The 16,332-nt window shown below is 34.9% G+C and overlaps 1 protein-coding gene and 2 long non-coding RNA genes across 3 annotated transcripts in view; 2 read left to right on the top strand and 1 right to left on the bottom strand.

The window, feature by feature from the left end:
- The first annotated feature begins 1,625 nt into the window (after nucleotides 1–1,625).
- The window catches only part of LOC125672540 (uncharacterized), a 34,164-nt gene continuing 19,457 nt past the window's right edge, over nucleotides 1,626–16,332 (top strand). The window contains exons 1-5 of the mRNA XM_048908736.2: nucleotides 1,626–1,763; nucleotides 6,440–6,511; nucleotides 7,124–7,213; nucleotides 15,091–15,108; nucleotides 16,201–16,254. Of these exons, the coding sequence (XP_048764693.2) occupies nucleotides 6,487–6,511; nucleotides 7,124–7,213; nucleotides 15,091–15,108; nucleotides 16,201–16,254 (187 nt within the window). The 5' untranslated portion in view covers nucleotides 1,626–1,763; nucleotides 6,440–6,486. The remainder of the gene's footprint in view (nucleotides 1,764–6,439; nucleotides 6,512–7,123; nucleotides 7,214–15,090; nucleotides 15,109–16,200; nucleotides 16,255–16,332) is intronic.
- LOC130046989 (uncharacterized) lies at nucleotides 8,969–11,832 on the top strand. The gene is made up of 2 exons (XR_008796080.1): nucleotides 8,969–9,340; nucleotides 11,436–11,832. It is a non-coding gene; the product is annotated as an uncharacterized LOC130046989 (long non-coding RNA).
- Nucleotides 11,223–12,689, bottom strand: LOC130046990 (uncharacterized). Its single transcript, XR_008796081.1, has 2 exons — nucleotides 12,295–12,689; nucleotides 11,223–11,795 (listed from the first exon to the last, which is right to left on the bottom strand). It is a non-coding gene; the product is annotated as an uncharacterized LOC130046990 (long non-coding RNA).

Here is a 16,332-nt window from a genome sequence, read left to right as displayed (position 1 = left end):
TTGGTAAACATCTACGTCATATTTTCGAAGCGTGGCTGCAAAACAGATCTGAACGGCATTGCGATGAATAGTTTAAATTACCTTTTCTGATGATAATAATAAATGGGAAAAGGATATTAATATATATTATAAGTAATATTATCAATTGATCAGCTCTAATAAAATATCAATGGAGGATCTTAATGCTCTTATGTAAAAGGTGGTTTTTTTTAAGTTGGTGAGCAAAAGAAGAAGAAAAAAGCCCCCCGAGATTTGTCAGATGGGGTCCGATGACATTACTTTACAACTATCTGTAAAAAGCCAGTTGTCGTTCCATGTGCTTAACTTGGTATAAATAAATCATTTTTATAGGACTTTCGTATCTTCTGGTTTAGTGGGGGGAGGGGGTTGTTTGTTAGGGTTTTTATTTTAAAATAGAGAGAAACAGAGAGAGTTTGTTTTGTGCTATTCACAAAATGATCTACCGGGCACAGTGAATTCAGTGAGTCCCGACATCTACTTTGCTGATAACATGAAAATCTTCAAGATCATCACTTAGAAAACGTGCTTCCCTCTCAATTCCCTCTCCACGGGAAGGCGATAATATTAGGAGCACCGTCGTTAAGATTGGCGTCCCCTCAATCTCCCGTTAGTTAATTCTTCTCACAGAGTAAGACAGAAGAGAGTCCAAATATGCCCAGTAATCATCGTCGATTTCCAAACCTTTATTTTTTCAGTAACATACATAATTTACATGTACATTTTGTTCTGCATATTTAATCCGACAGTAGATAAATACATATAATCAATTTCAATTTTCACTATACACTCAAGGATCAAAAAGTAATGGGCCTAAAAACTTCATTAAAATTTTATTTATAGTGTTATCATTATGAACTTTTTAGAATGCAGTGGAGGATTTAAGGGGAGGGGCGCAGCCGGCGCCCCCCCCCCCCTAATTTTTTCAAATTTAAGGTACATGTAAATAGTGGTATCTTGTTTAGGAAAATGTAGTTAAACGATAAAAGAAGCAATAATTTCTCCACTCCCGGAGAAATAAATGACATTTTTTTTGTTTTGATTTCTTGAATTACTTTATTGGGAGAACTTAATTTCCCCCCAAAACCCTTAAAATCTGCGTCATTTTATTAATTTCACCTTATAAGAAATGATAGAAAATAGTACAAATGACTAAATAGGAGACATATTTCAAGCCCTATAATCTGTAAAGTCAAGGAGCTTCCGGGGGCTTCGCCCCCTGGTCCCCCACCAAGGCGGCCCCCAGACCTCCTGCCTCATAAAGTTAAGTGCCCCCCTCCGTAACCGCAATTCCTGGATCCGCCCCTGGAATGTATGCAGAATTTATTCGTAACAAACGTTACTTTCAGTGCTATTTTCTATATTTTTGCGGATTTTTGAATTAATTCCGAGTGTTAAAACTCTAATATATATATTTGGTGAAACGCAATCAAGGAAACGGTAAAAAATTATCCCATTATGATTATGTCGGCAATTTTCATTGACTACTGATGAAAATAGTGGTGGAAGGCGTCATCCATTATATTTTTTACTTACAGTTCAAAATAATAAATATTGGACAATGTATATTACGTACGGGTATAAAAAAGTTATCATGCACGGTTTCTTTTTTAAAATATGTTGTTGTGTTCAACGTCATTTGCATGCTTGAAAATCTGTGCGAAGTGAAAACTCAAAACATTTTGATCAGGTTTAGGTTAATCGTCAAGTTCTGAGGATGTAGGAAAAGGCTATGCAGAATATAGGTAGGTTCATTGCATGCTTTTCATGTTCTATGAAATGCACATTGACTAGCTTTTGCTGGTTGTATCCAGCTGGAGCATTTGAATCTTAGAATTATTTCGAAATACTATTTCAAATAGTTGGTAGTGCCTAGGATATACAACTCAGTAGCTATACGATAGGGGAAGAAACGGACTCCAAGAGTCAAGATCTGACAGGGTGAATTTAAAAAGCAATAATGTTAGAAAGAGGGAGAGAGAGAGGGTGTTTTGTTCATATCTGATCGTGAACAATGAATATGTACATGTATACGTATGTATATAACATGTAGGTGTGGTCAGATGTAATTCAGTATTCTTTTTACAGAGGTCGAGAGGCATAGACTTCTCTTCGCAAACATTCATGTTTAGATTCTGGAAAACTTGTAAACTGGTAAATGCCTGAGTTGGTGATGGTTTATCTGTTTATGCTTCAACCAACGTTTCAACTCGGATGTCATTGTGCCTGGATTTACGCAATAGACAAGTTGTTTTCAAACATTTAACAGCAATGCACACAACCGTCACAAGGAAATCAAAACTTACTTGCTTTTAATCCATTTTCAACATGCCCCTGTCCCGGGTTTAAATCACGACTCTGATTACGTCAGCCTGATTTTCTCATAACCAGGTTAACTGGTCCCCTATTATGACAGCTCTCAAGACCAGTTAACGTAAACTCGGGACAGGGGACATGTTGAAAATGGATTAAAAGCAACAAAATTATAAGAATTGTCTCTACTGAGGTAAAAATTGTGGATCGTGTTACTATTAATAACAAAAAATGTGGAGTCTTCTGTTCTGATAACAACTGCCCCCTGGTCGAAACCAGTCAACCAATAAAGTGTATCCTGCATTCTCACTATGTGTTGGTGATCTAGCTGTTTTAATTCTTTAAGTTTATACTTTGGATTCAGACCCTGCTGAATATCACGTGGTATCCACTTATGAGAATCTTCCACAATTTTAACCTCAAGGTGTTAGTCTCCAGTTTTGACTTTGTTTATATTAAAAATAATAAGTTTTGATTTGAAATCGGCATCCTTTCCCATTGAATATAATGAAATTGATGAATTATACACTGGTATATTAGGTTTTATGTATCTACCATTTTCTACTGAATCCTGATGTTGATTTGTTTACACTGACAATGTTGCTATTCGACTTTGGACCAAAGTTTGGTTTCTCTTGCGGATGCAAAGGGGAGATAATCAAAATGCAGAGCATGTTTTAATGAAGCTTTGCAATAAACATGATAAAGCAATGAAGACTAGCTTTATTCTAATTTGTGTAATCCTGGATAAATAAAAGCTATCATTAAATGAAAGAAAAACAATGTGTGCATTAGTTGCAACAATTAGAATGAATTCAGCTTATTAAATCATTTTAATTTGACAGATTTGTTTTATTTTGAAAATCATATCATATTTCGTTCTCTAGATATACATGCATTTTCATCATTCTGATGACAGAATAATTAAATGATTGTTAATCAATACAGAGTATGTTATTTAATATTTATGGAACGAGAGAGAGAGAAAGTAGAAATACATGTATAAATATAATGAGGTCAGGTCTGGTGATGTTGAGGTCAAGTCTAGTGATGTTGAGATCAGGTCTAGTGATGTAGAGGTGAGGTCTGGTGATGATGAGGTGAGGTCTGGTGATGTTCAGGTCAGATCTGGTAACGATGAGGTCAGGTCTAGTGATGTAGAGGTCAGGTCTGGTGATGTTGAAGTCAGGTCTAGTGATGTTGAGGTCAGGTCTGGTGATGTTGAGGTCAGGTCTAGTAAAATTTTAAGCTACTAGTCTAATTGGTCTAGTTATTTTTAAAGTTAGCATTGAGTCCTGCAGCCTATCAACATGTGTGACAGAGTTATACACATTTATCACGCCTCAGACAAAATTGTTGAAATCTGATTGGTCAGATCTTGGTCACATGACGCCGTGAAAAAAACCGTATCATGCGAGTAAAATCCGTATTGGGCGAGTAATTTTATTTATCGTCGGGTTTGACTTGCAGCCGTTTCAAAAGGAAAGACATTTGACTAAGTTGTATGATATAGACCCCCACATATACAGTTAGAGGTCTTCGACGTGATAAATTTGTTACACAGTCAGTTAGTGACCTGATACGGAAAAATACATGGTGTGAAAAGAAAACCCGTATCGGGCGAGGCTTTTCACACCATGTATTTTTCCGTATCAGGTCACTAACTAACTGTGTAACTAATATTATCATATATTTGATAATGATTATGCAGATTCTGCACTGTGTAATACAGGTGACGTGACAATAGCCAGTATCAACGTCTGGTCTGAAAATTCATATCACGTATCAGTCCGGCATGCAAAAATGCATATCAAGTGGATATTACATATTCTTTTGTAATAATCGGTGTATCAAATTTTTTACCATATAGTAAATCAATATATCAAGGTGTTTACAGTAGTAGAACAATATATCAATGTTTTTACCATAGTTAACCAATGTATCAAATGAAGTTTTTACTGTTGTTAATCAAGTTTTTACCATTACAGTAAATCAATTTATCAAAGTTTTCACCGTAGTAAATCAATGTAGACAATGTATCAGATATTTCTTGATCTATCTTTAAATAAAGTGCAGTGAATTAACCTGCATGTGATAAAAAGAAAGAATAGTTTCATCATGTAAAATCAGCCATCAAACCCTATCAAATCTGATAAGGCCTGTGGTGCTCCTGTTTATTCATATATTTATATTGCCTTCAAGTTCTTGATTATCAGTAACTGTAGAAAATGAAATATTGCAATTAATATTTGAATTTCTTGCTCTAATTATGTTAGCAAAAATACTCTTTTCATTATGCTAGTTCTTATTGCAATCAAAACATGCGCATATACCCGATGTCTCGATCGGCTATCACTAATTATATTGCATGAATTATTTCCTATATCATATTCATCATGCTTTTAATTGTCATGCATTAATTTACTTTCCTCATGCATATGCAAGCTTCGCGATATGTCTGATTTATTTCCCTTTAGAGAACTCTAAACGCAGTAAGAGCAAAACAATTTGTTTACACGCTGGGAGTGGGACAATTGCCCACTGTGTAAGTGAATATACAATTAAGTTTTTTGTGTGCAGTTTCATTAGTAATCCCAGTGTTCGATCATGGATACACAAAGCCAGTAGTATTTATTTAGGGAGTAAATAAATGTATAATTTGCTTATTATGTTTTTAGTTGCTTGTATATGTGATATAAGGGCCCATTTGCACAAAAGATTATTAAGTTTAACTGATAGTTAATATCTAGTTAACACTATATAGACATAAGACCTAAATTAATGACAATTTAACTGTTAGTTAAAGTTAACTAACCTTCGTGCAACTAGGTCCATGCAGGGGCACGTTTTATAAAAGAACTTAATTAAGACTTACGACCAACTTTACATACACTGGAATTTTCCAGTTTATTGTAAGATTATTCACTCCAAATGCAATATATATACATGTAGTTTGCAGTCTATGTAACCTGTAGCTAATGTTGTAAACTTTCTTTCTTTTTTGAAATTTCCTTCTTTATAAACTATTTTGCTGTTATGCCCTCTGAGCCCAAAATTGGAATAAAACTTATCTTATCTATACATGTATGTATAAAAAAAATTTGATAATGTTGAAAATTAAGCCTCAGAAAAGTTAACTTCATTCATCTGTTCATTCAAATTAATAACTGTGTAATACATATAAGACTTGCAACGTTGTTGTGAGTTGTTTTGTAAAACTGGCCCCTGGTTATTGCTTGCAAATATGACTTTTTAAAAAAAATTCCTTCTATGGAAACAGTATTTCATAATTTCTACATTTACATGTTTAAGCATAGCAGATAACAGTGTTCTAATAATATTGCAGAGAGAGAGAGAGAGAGAGAGAGAGAGAGAGAGAGAGAGAGATTATTTGGGTGTTCTTTGAAGCAGCCTATGCTACTGTGGTCAACAAAGTTTAGTGGTGCTAATTAATATGTTTAAATTGATTATAATTACATCCCTAGGGTTTGAATTAATACTCTTAACGAGTGCTCATAAGTTCCAACCCAAGTATTAATTGCCTGTGACCCCCCCCCCCCCCCCCCCAAACAGAGCTGCTACAGTTATTTTGTGAAGGACTAATATATAGAGTGTGTATAAGGATGAGAAACTTCACAAAATAATGAAAATATTTCTTGATTTTTACATTCAGGTCTTAATTCGTAATAAACTTATTTATTCAAAGTTTTTTTTCCCAGGGATTAGAACATGTATAAAATGCATGTACCCATTAAGTCCCATGGGTATTCGGGTTAGAATAGGTCCTCAGTACCCCTTGCTTGTCATAAGCGGCGACTAAATGGAGGGCCTTCGGATGAGGCCGCAAAAACTGAGGTCCCGTGTCACAGCAGGTGTGGCACATATGAAGATCCCTCCCTGCTCAAGCACCGAGCATCATAGGCCTAACTTTTTCAGCTCTAATTAACCAGCAATAGTTACGTCTCCATATGTCTTTGAGTGAAAAATTTTCGAGAGGGACGTAAACAATACATGTATACAAGCAATCAATCAACATGTACCCATTGTACTAAGAAGTATATCAGTATGTTCTCATTGATTTTTATCAAGATTTCAATATGTCTTGTAGAACCACATCTGTTTCCAGAAAAGTGATTGTAATTTGATCAATCAGCCATGGCGGACCGAGGTGATGAAGAAGGTGAGTTACAGAGTATATATCACAATTCAATTCTTCTTATTAACCAAGTACAGAGTATAGATCACAATTCTTCTTATTAACCAAGTACAGAGTATAGATCACAATTCTTATTAACCAAGTACAGAGTATATATCACAATTCTTCTTATTAACCAAGTTTTCAAAATGAAGTATAATGCATGGCATGCTTTCTTAATATGTGGCTGGAAAGAAGATTGATGTCAGTAAAGTTTTGACATAGAGTTTATCGATGGTGGATACAGGAATAAGGACAAATTGGACGAAATTCATGAACTAAATTTATGTGTAACACACTTAACGGTAGTTATAGACACGCACAGATCCAAGAAATTGGCAAGAATGGGTGAAAAAGAGGGTGTGCTAATTAGACAGTCACATGATCAGTGCTCGGCTCATTTTGGAAATAAAGTGTGTGAAAAGACAGGCTGTATTTTGAAACTATTTTCATTTATATCGATCTCTACAACCACTTGAACCATAGTTTTTTACATGCATGTATAGAGTTATTTATAGTCATCTTTAGTGAGAATCAAACATGAAAATTGAAATATACATGTGTGTATCTATGATATATATATATATATAATTTCAGAGGAAAAGGAGAGACAAAAACTGCGAGATGCAGCAAGGAAAGTTCTCCAAAAACAAATCAATACCGAAGAGAGAGAAGATCAAGCAGTAGGTGAGGAAACTAATTGTACTTAGTCCACAGTAGCTACCTGCAGGTATTGTACTTAGTCTACAGTAGCTACCTGCAGGTATTGTACTTAGTCTACAGTAACTACCTGCAGGTATTGTACTTATAGTCTACAGTAACTAACTGCAGGTATTGTACTTAGTCTACAGTAGCTACCTGCAGGTATTGTACTTAGTCTACAGTAACTACCTACAGGTATTGTACTTAGTCTACAGTAGTTACCTGCAGGTATTGTACTTAGTCCACAGTAGTTACCTGCAGGTATTGTACTTAGTCTACAGTAGTTACCTTCAGGTATTGTACTTAGTCTACAGTAACTACCTGCAGGTATTGTACTTAGTCTACAGTAACTACCTTCAGGTATTGCACTTAGTCTACAGTAGCTACCTTCAGGTATTGTACTTAGTCTACAGTAACTACCTGCAGGTATTGTACTTATAGTCTACAGTAGTTACCTACAGGTATTGTACTTGTCTACAGTAGCTACCTGCAGGTATTGTACTTAGTCTACAGTAACTACCTGCAGGTATTGTACTTATAGTCTACAGTAACTACCTACAGGTATTGTACTTAGTCTACAGTAGCTACCTGCAGGTATTGTACTTAGTCCACAGTAGTTACCTGCAGGTATTGTACTTAGTCTACAGTAGTTACCTGCAGGTATTGTACTTAGAGTCTACAGTAACTACCTGCAGGTATTGTACTTAGTCTACAGTAGCTACCTGTCCTATATTCATCAGCCTGTGTGTCCTATAGTCATCAGCCTGTGTGCCTTATAGTCATCAGCCTGTGTGTCCTATAGTCATCAGCCTGTGTGCCCTATAGTCATCAACCTGTGTGCCCTATAGTCATCAGCCTGTGTGTCCTATAGTCATCATCCTGTGTGCCCTATAGTCATCAGCCTGTGTGTCCAAGCTTTGACAGTTTTCCTGGGTTCTTTTGGCTATCCCTGCAGCTATTAAATGAAAAATTCATACTTGATCAGGGTTCTCCATCACTTCAAATTTTGCTGTGTTGCAGACTGCGCCCGAAGTGTTCATGACATTTAGAAGACTGCACATGTAGTTCCTCACAACCAGTTTTGTATTAGGATTGTAAACAAAAACAACAACAACAAAAACATGCACACACACAAAGATTAAACATTTCAATAGTTTTTATAAGGTGTAAATATTAAACATTATAATCAATCTTGGTCTTGAGTTTTTCCACAAAGCTGCTGTTTCCTTGAAAGGGAACTTGTATCAGGATCTGGTCCTTCGGTTTAGAATCTTGTTTGCTAAGGGCAATCTGTTTCTCAACTGGTTCTGTATTCTCTTGAGAGCACTAAGTCCTCTTTCACAGTCTACAAAATGTAAATTGCAATACTTGATGTATTGATTTTAATGTAATTTTACAAATGTCAGCAAAAAAATAACAGCCAACTGATGAAAGTGGCTTTTCTTATGTCTTCTCAGAGGTCCTTTCCTGTAGGATACACAGAGATGCACCATATCTGGCATAGTCGGATACCCATGGCTGATCGAGTAGAAGACGAGATCAGCCGTGGGTATCCGACGATGTATATCTGACTGTTTGTGGGATATTGCTTGAACCCACAACAGGGTTTACAAAGCGTCCCTACATAAAAGACATTACATGTATTCCGTATTGTTCTAGGTTAATCTATCTAGTTTATTTTTTTTTTTTAATATTTAGATAAAATTATTTTAAGTTGCGTTATTATAGTACACCAAATAGCCGTGTTTCGAGTTACTCCGGAACACAGTGTTTATTCTGTGTTTAGTCACGCCGCGTCAAAAATGTTCCACAGGGTTACTTCCGGTTTATCGTTGTTTACCAACAGTCGACACTTCGTGTATTAGGCCTAGGCTTAATTTTGTCGATCATCATGAAATTGAAATACAAATTGAATAGTTTGGGGTGTATGCGGTACATATTTGTTTATGAGCGTTTGATAAGCTACTATTGATCTACGAAATACAACGAAAGACTTCGTCAAGAACAGAAGAAGACGATGCATGTCGTGTAACTCACACAAGGCCCAGCTGTCTAGTAACCGGAGGGGTAAAGGAAAAGAACGTATTAGACTCACTGAAACCTGTCAAACAGGTAAAATGAAAATTATGACGATATTTTATATATATACAAAACACAATGTGCACTGCTTCATAAAGCAGGCATTAGGTCCACTCGGGTCCAGTACAGTCTAGGGCCTATGTGAAATAGAATTTACGTTACCAAATCAGGGCCAAAATGGGCATAAACATGTAACATATATAACCAGGTCCATTCCAAAGACTATTTCTACCTACGTAGCTATTAATAGCTACCTAGGTATTTAAAGCTACTTAAAGTAGCTACTTTTACATGTTTTTAAAGATATAAATAAATAATAATTAAGGCACATCTTTTAAACAGGTCAGTCGTTTTATGTATCATGTTGTGCATGTGCATGACAAAATTCGGAGTGTAAATTTATATACTTTACGAGGGTGGAAAATGTAGAGGAAATTGCGTGAAAAATCGACTCAAAAACTTTTAATGTAAGAGTGCATGAATGTTAACTTTAAAATTAATAAAGATTTGTAAAACATTCTAGACTTCTTATCATGTATCTTTGATCCTAAGTTCCTAGAGAATGGAAGTGGGTGCAGTTATTGATGCAAATTTGAAAGTAATCATTTTTTGTCCAATATTTTTGTGGTATTCAATGTCAGTATAAGTGAATCAAGAAATTTGGTACACACCATGTTGCGCCGTTCCTGCGTTTGGCCACGAAATGCAAGTAAAGGAAAACGTAGGTAAAAATAGCTACCTGGAGTAGGTTTAAATACCTAGGTAGCTATAAGTAGCTACATAGGTAGAAATAGTCTTTGGACTGGACCTGATAATTATTGATATAAAATTTAGATAATGACAATACACAGTGAAAAGTAATAGATTAGCTATAATATTATAGGTATTTGAAATGGCTTTATAATTTAAAGCTAGTTTAGATTGAATTAGACTGGGTTTCTAAGTGCAATGATATAGCCATATGTGGGCGAGGATAAAATTATCTACTTGGGTATAGTCAATATGCTGTCTAATTTGAAAATAATTATTTATCAACTAATACTTGTGTTACAGATTAAGTCTTTGGAGTTCGACTTTTAATGATATACTCATGTAATTGAAAGAATTTTTAGCATGACTATTTATTGTTGTAGTCATTTTATTGACTTTTCACAATCCAGTAGGTATTTGTGATTACTGCTCATATTTATATCACTGAACAAAATATATATCTGATCATGATTAAGGTAATATTATTCCTTTCAGCAACATAATTTCAATTATGTGCTCATAGACTGGTCCAGCACAATCTCTAGTATACTTAGCTATATAAATATGCTAATCAAGCTATATAGCTTTGTAAAGCTAATTGAAATTGCTTGATATAACTATTTCAAATCTTCTATCAAATATATTTTTAAAGCATAAAAATTGAATTTCTAAGTGAAAATATTTCATCCTTGTACTTGAAACAACACACTGTAAACAAAAAAAGCTTCTTAAACTATGTACCTTAGGAAGAATTTTGAATTCAAAATTGTCAAATGTTTAGGATTATTAAGTTGTTACAGATTCCACATTGTAAAGTCATCATATACTTATCAAAGCTTCGACACACACAAGGTAGTGGACAGTTATCAATACAAAAGAAATTCTCTTTTCATGAAAATTCTTAAAATGACATATGATCTATACCTAAAATAGTGTTGTGGTTAGTTCAAAGTACATGTATATTGTTATGTGTCATTGCACTTAAGAAATTTAATCGAAACTAGCTTAATGAAGCTGTTTGAAATAGCTTTATAAAACTATATAGCTAAATATAGAGATTGTGCTGGGCCTGATAGATATAGCAATGCAGAGGAAATCCGTCATATGCATCAAAAGTTTGAAAAAGGTGAATTGACTTAAATATAAATAAAATCATGAAAACTCGTACATTCACAGTTTTAATATGAATTACTTCATGTATTTAAAAATAAGTTTAAAAAAATATACATGTATGTACAGTGAACAGTATTTTTAACAAATACATGAATTATAATTTCAGCATTATTATTATTATTATTTTTTTTTTTTTTTTACATCTTTGCTTCTCAAATTGACAAAAGTCTATTATCAATATTGTGGCATCCCTCCTCTTTTTCAGGTATATGGGAACAGGATCATTTTCCATGCCTTTCACTTGAGGTCTTCAGTTTCATCATTAATCATCTGAATGTCGGTATGCCAAACTCTCATGATGTCATGCCATTACTGGATATTCCTTAACACTGGTTTATTTAAGCCACACTACCTATAACATTGCCAAAATATTAGACTGAAAATTTTCAAATACACAAGATTTGAAGCAGCAAAAGAAAAGAATTACATATGTATAACACACAAAAAAGAAGAAATTAATTCTCACCTGGCTGATATGAACTTTTTACTCCTTTTTAGCTCCCTTTCACTGCATACCAGCCAATAACTAGCAGTCATTATATGCAGATCAGCCATTGTTATCAACCTGTGTATATATATGTTGAATGAAATATGAATGAAAATTGTTGTTCTTTGTTATTCTTTTTAAAATATATATATACTCAATAGTATATTTCCTTACACAGTACTGAATCAAAGGGGTAGGAGAGCAAATACATAATATATAACCTGGCTCATGTTCAGCTGGTTCCATTCTTGTATATAAGTGGTTTGAGTGGAAATGTACATATCTGATGTACATGTACATGCAAAGTACCTTGATTGCACAGGCAATATGCATCACTTGTGTTCGAATTTACTATTAAAGAGTACCCCAAGCGATGCATATTGCCTGTGCTTGATTGGTATTAAAAGTTGGAGAAAAGATCAATGTTCTTTGATATAATTCAAAATTTTGCAATTTATGAACACCGTTGTAAAATACATACACTGCTCAGATGTGGATGAGGGTACAAGTATACCTATTCTTAAGATTGACAAGATTTTGCACAGTCTATATTACATTTTTAAGAGTCAGTACAAACCTCTTGGTTTTCCTAAAAGTTAATATAAGGAAACTTGCTAGAACAATGATGTTCCTTTGTTGGTTCAGCTTTCACGGAATGTAATAATCGAACTCAATTTTGGCTGCTCGTGGTTTTCTACACAAATGACGCCATCGTTTCCTCTGCGTGAACGCTTTTCCCGGGTTTGGGAAAAGGTAAACTTTGACATCTTCCCAAGTAAATATATATCCCTTGCTATCCTTTATCTGATTTGCGACAGTTTGTGCCGCAAAATCTATATTTTGTCAAAAACAATTTTGTTACCAGTGTAAACAAAATTAACCGGAAGTACCCCTGTGGAACATTTTGCTCATATCACGTGACCGGCGTGGCTAAATACGAAAAATCCCGGGTGTTCCGGAGGAACTCGAAACACGGCTAATTAATCATATCTAATGTTAACACTCATTACATTAAAATTTTACTCTCTTTTTCTAACGAAAAATATCAAGTACCTTTGTCTGACACATGTTCTATAAAGCCATGTGTATTTCAGTAACCATTCAGGCAGTGAAATGAATTTTAAGGACTTGAAACGGAGGCATTGTCTTCCGTCAGTGCGGGCCTATCATTTACCTTGTGTCTTTTTCCTCCCTAAAGATCAGCATTTTCATGCATTCTCATCTTTGAAACAAAACACGGTTAAATTTCATCAAGTTTGGGTTTGGGCTTTCCTGACCCTTTTTAAAAAAAAGATGTATGGACCTTGAAACTAGTAAATTTGATATATTTGCAGCTGTTGTATTGATTTGAAAATTTATATAGTCATGAATTTATTAATGGGTTACAGATCATATGTGAGTTGGGGCTTTGTTGACTTTTTTAAAAAGAGTAATGGACCTTGACCTTAGCAAAATATGCCACAAAGCGGAGCCATTTTGTGATGCTTACTATCACAATGGTATCTAGTTATACACAGGTATTTTACTTTGACACTTTTGTTACACACAGGTAATGTGCTTTGTACACCTTAGTTACACACAGGTAATATACTTTGTACTCCTTGGTTACACACAGGTAATGTACTTTGCACACCTTATTTACACACGGGTAATGTACTTTGTACACCTTAGTTACACACAGGTAATGTACTTTGCACACCTTAGTTACAAACAGGTAATGTTCTTTGTACACCTTAGTTACACACAGGTAATGTTCTTTGTACACCTTCGTTACACACAGGTAATGAACTTTGTATACCTTAGTTACACACAGGTAATATTCTCTGTACTCCTTGGTTACACACAGGTAATGTTCTTTGTACACCTTCATTACACACAGGTAATGAACTTTGTATACCTTAGTTACACACAGGTAATATTCTTTGTACTCCTTGGTTACACACAGGTATTGTTCTTTGTACACCTTGGTTACACACAGGTAATGTACTTTGTACACCTTAGTTACCCACAAGTATTGTACTTTGTACACCTTGGTTACACATAGGTAATGTACTTTGTACACCTTGGTTACACACAAGTATTGTACTTTGTACACCTTGGTTACACACAGGTAATGTACTTTGTACACCTTAGTTGCACACAGGTAATGTTCACATCATGATCTGATTTGTTATTATGCCCCCTTTGAAGAAGAGGGGCTTGCTGCTTTGCACCTGTCTGTTGATCGGTCGGTAGACCACATGTTGTCCACTCAATATCTGGAGAACCATTTATTTCATTGTAATGATATTTCATATATGGGTTGGTTATGAATAGAAGAGGACCCCTATTGATTCTCAGGGCAAAGGTCAAGGGTCAATCTACTCTGGACATAGGAAGATGCTGTGTTCGCTCAATTTCTTGAGAAACCTTTCCTTGACAGACATTAAACTTGGTACACTGATACATTGTGAGGAGTAGATGACCCCTGGTACATTTTAAAGAGAAGATGACCTCTATTGATTTTGAAGTCACATGGTCAAAGTCAAACTGGACATAGGAATATACTGTCCATTCAATATCTTGAGAATCCTTTGCTTGGAGGACATCAAACTTGGTAGACTGGCACATCATAAGGAATAGATGACCCATATAAAATTTGGGTTCATATGGTCAAAGGTCAAGGGATAATTGATTGATTGTATCTTACTTAATGTCTCTCGAGAGAATTTTTCACTCATATGGAGACGTCACCAAGACTGGTGAAGGGCTTCAAATTTAGGCCTATGTTTGGCAGTAATGGCCATTGAGCAGTGAGGGTTCTTTAGACCGGTGAAGGGCTTCAAATTTAGGCCTATGTTCGGCAGTAACGGCCATTGAGCAGTGAGGGTTCTTCAGCGTGCCACACCTACTGCGACACGGGACACGTTTTTAAGGTCATCTCCGAGGACCTGTGAAATTCACACATGATACAAAGCGTTTGGCGATGGAACTGTCACTACCAGTTTTAACGACTTAGGTCTGTCATGGCCGGAATTCGAACCCCGGCCTTCCGCATGCGGGATGAACGCTCTAACCTCTCGGCCACCGCGGCGGTTGGTCAAGGGATAAACTGGATATAGTAATATATTATCTCCTATATTTTAAGAATCATTTGCTTGATTGACACCAAACTTGGTACACTGGTACAGCATAAGGAGTAGATGACCCCTATTGATTTTTAGGTCACATGGTCAAGCCACTCAGGACATAGGAAGATATTGTCTGCTCAAGATTTTGAAATGCTTAATTGGCACTACTATCAATTAAAAGATGCATGTGTATATAACCCATTTCAATTTTGCACCATGGGGAGCATATATGTTTTACAAACATTTCTTGTTTTTCTTTTCAGATCTAAATGATGTGCAGGGTATGTACTAATTATTATTAATTTTTACATTTCATTTTACAGTAACATGTATTTGAATTGATATTTAGCAGCTTTGCCCATGATTCCAAATGAAATACAAGAAGAAATATATGTGAATGTACACAATCAACCAATCCATTTCATTAAATGTACATGCTAAGCATGATATTCCCAAAATTGACATTTGTGTCCCATCGTCTTGTAGATTTTATACAACTCATATGGGATGATCATTTTGCTAGACAATCCTTTGCGCTCATGTAGTTTATAAATGCCCCACTTACCTTTCATTTCTTGGGTTTATACAATACATGTTAATGTATACAGTAATAATTTATTTCACTTGTTAGACTCGATTTAAATAGATAATTTTACATCAACAACATTCAGGTGAACTATTGCTGTTGGTCATCTGTTGTCATGCGTCGTGCATTAATAATTGAACAATTTAATTAATTAACATCTTCTTGATAATTACCCTTTCCATTCTTTTCAAGTTTTGTGTGAAGCATCTTGGGTACAAGGGGACATAAAGTAAATTTCAGGACTTCTACACCCCTGGGGCCTTATTAATTAGGAGCGTGTCAAAAATTGGCCAATTTTCAAAAATCTTCTCTACAACCACAAATGTGGTAATGAAAACTAAATGATGTTGTAATAGAGCAAGATGGCCTAGTATACCAAAAGTTTGAGTTTCATGATCTCCAGAGTAGAGGTTCTGACTCCTGGGCAGGGCCAAACTTGGTATATATAGCATTTATGACATCTGCATTTATCTTATGTAAATATCCTTTATATTGTATAAAGTGTAAAACAAGTAGCAATTGCTTTAAAAAAAATGTTTATGCCAGACTTTTTTTCTTGGGGATTACTTTTGAAAATAAATGTAATGATATTTAAGAGTAAGTATTAGCATATAGTGTCAGCTTTCTGCAATTTGCTTTCATTTAAAATCTCTAACAGACATAAACTATGTACAGTGTTGAATTTAGGAAAATTAGAGAATACTTCATATTGTATTGTATTTGTAATTACAGCTAATGTGTATTACTAATAATTTTAAAAGAAACCATGATTTTTTTCTTCTATAAGCGAGATTTCCAGATAGCGGAGTGCCTCTTGACAATATCAATTCAGGACAAAATGGTAAGTTCACCATAATCAAATACTTCTACAGATAATATATAGACAAATGAAATGCTTTTGGTGATGTTAAAATTATAT

Source organism: Ostrea edulis, chromosome 6 (genome assembly GCF_947568905.1).
Source record: "Ostrea edulis chromosome 6, xbOstEdul1.1, whole genome shotgun sequence".
Classification (NCBI taxonomy): Eukaryota; Metazoa; Mollusca; class Bivalvia; order Ostreida; family Ostreidae; genus Ostrea; species Ostrea edulis.
This window is presented reverse-complemented; position numbering and strand designations above follow the sequence as displayed.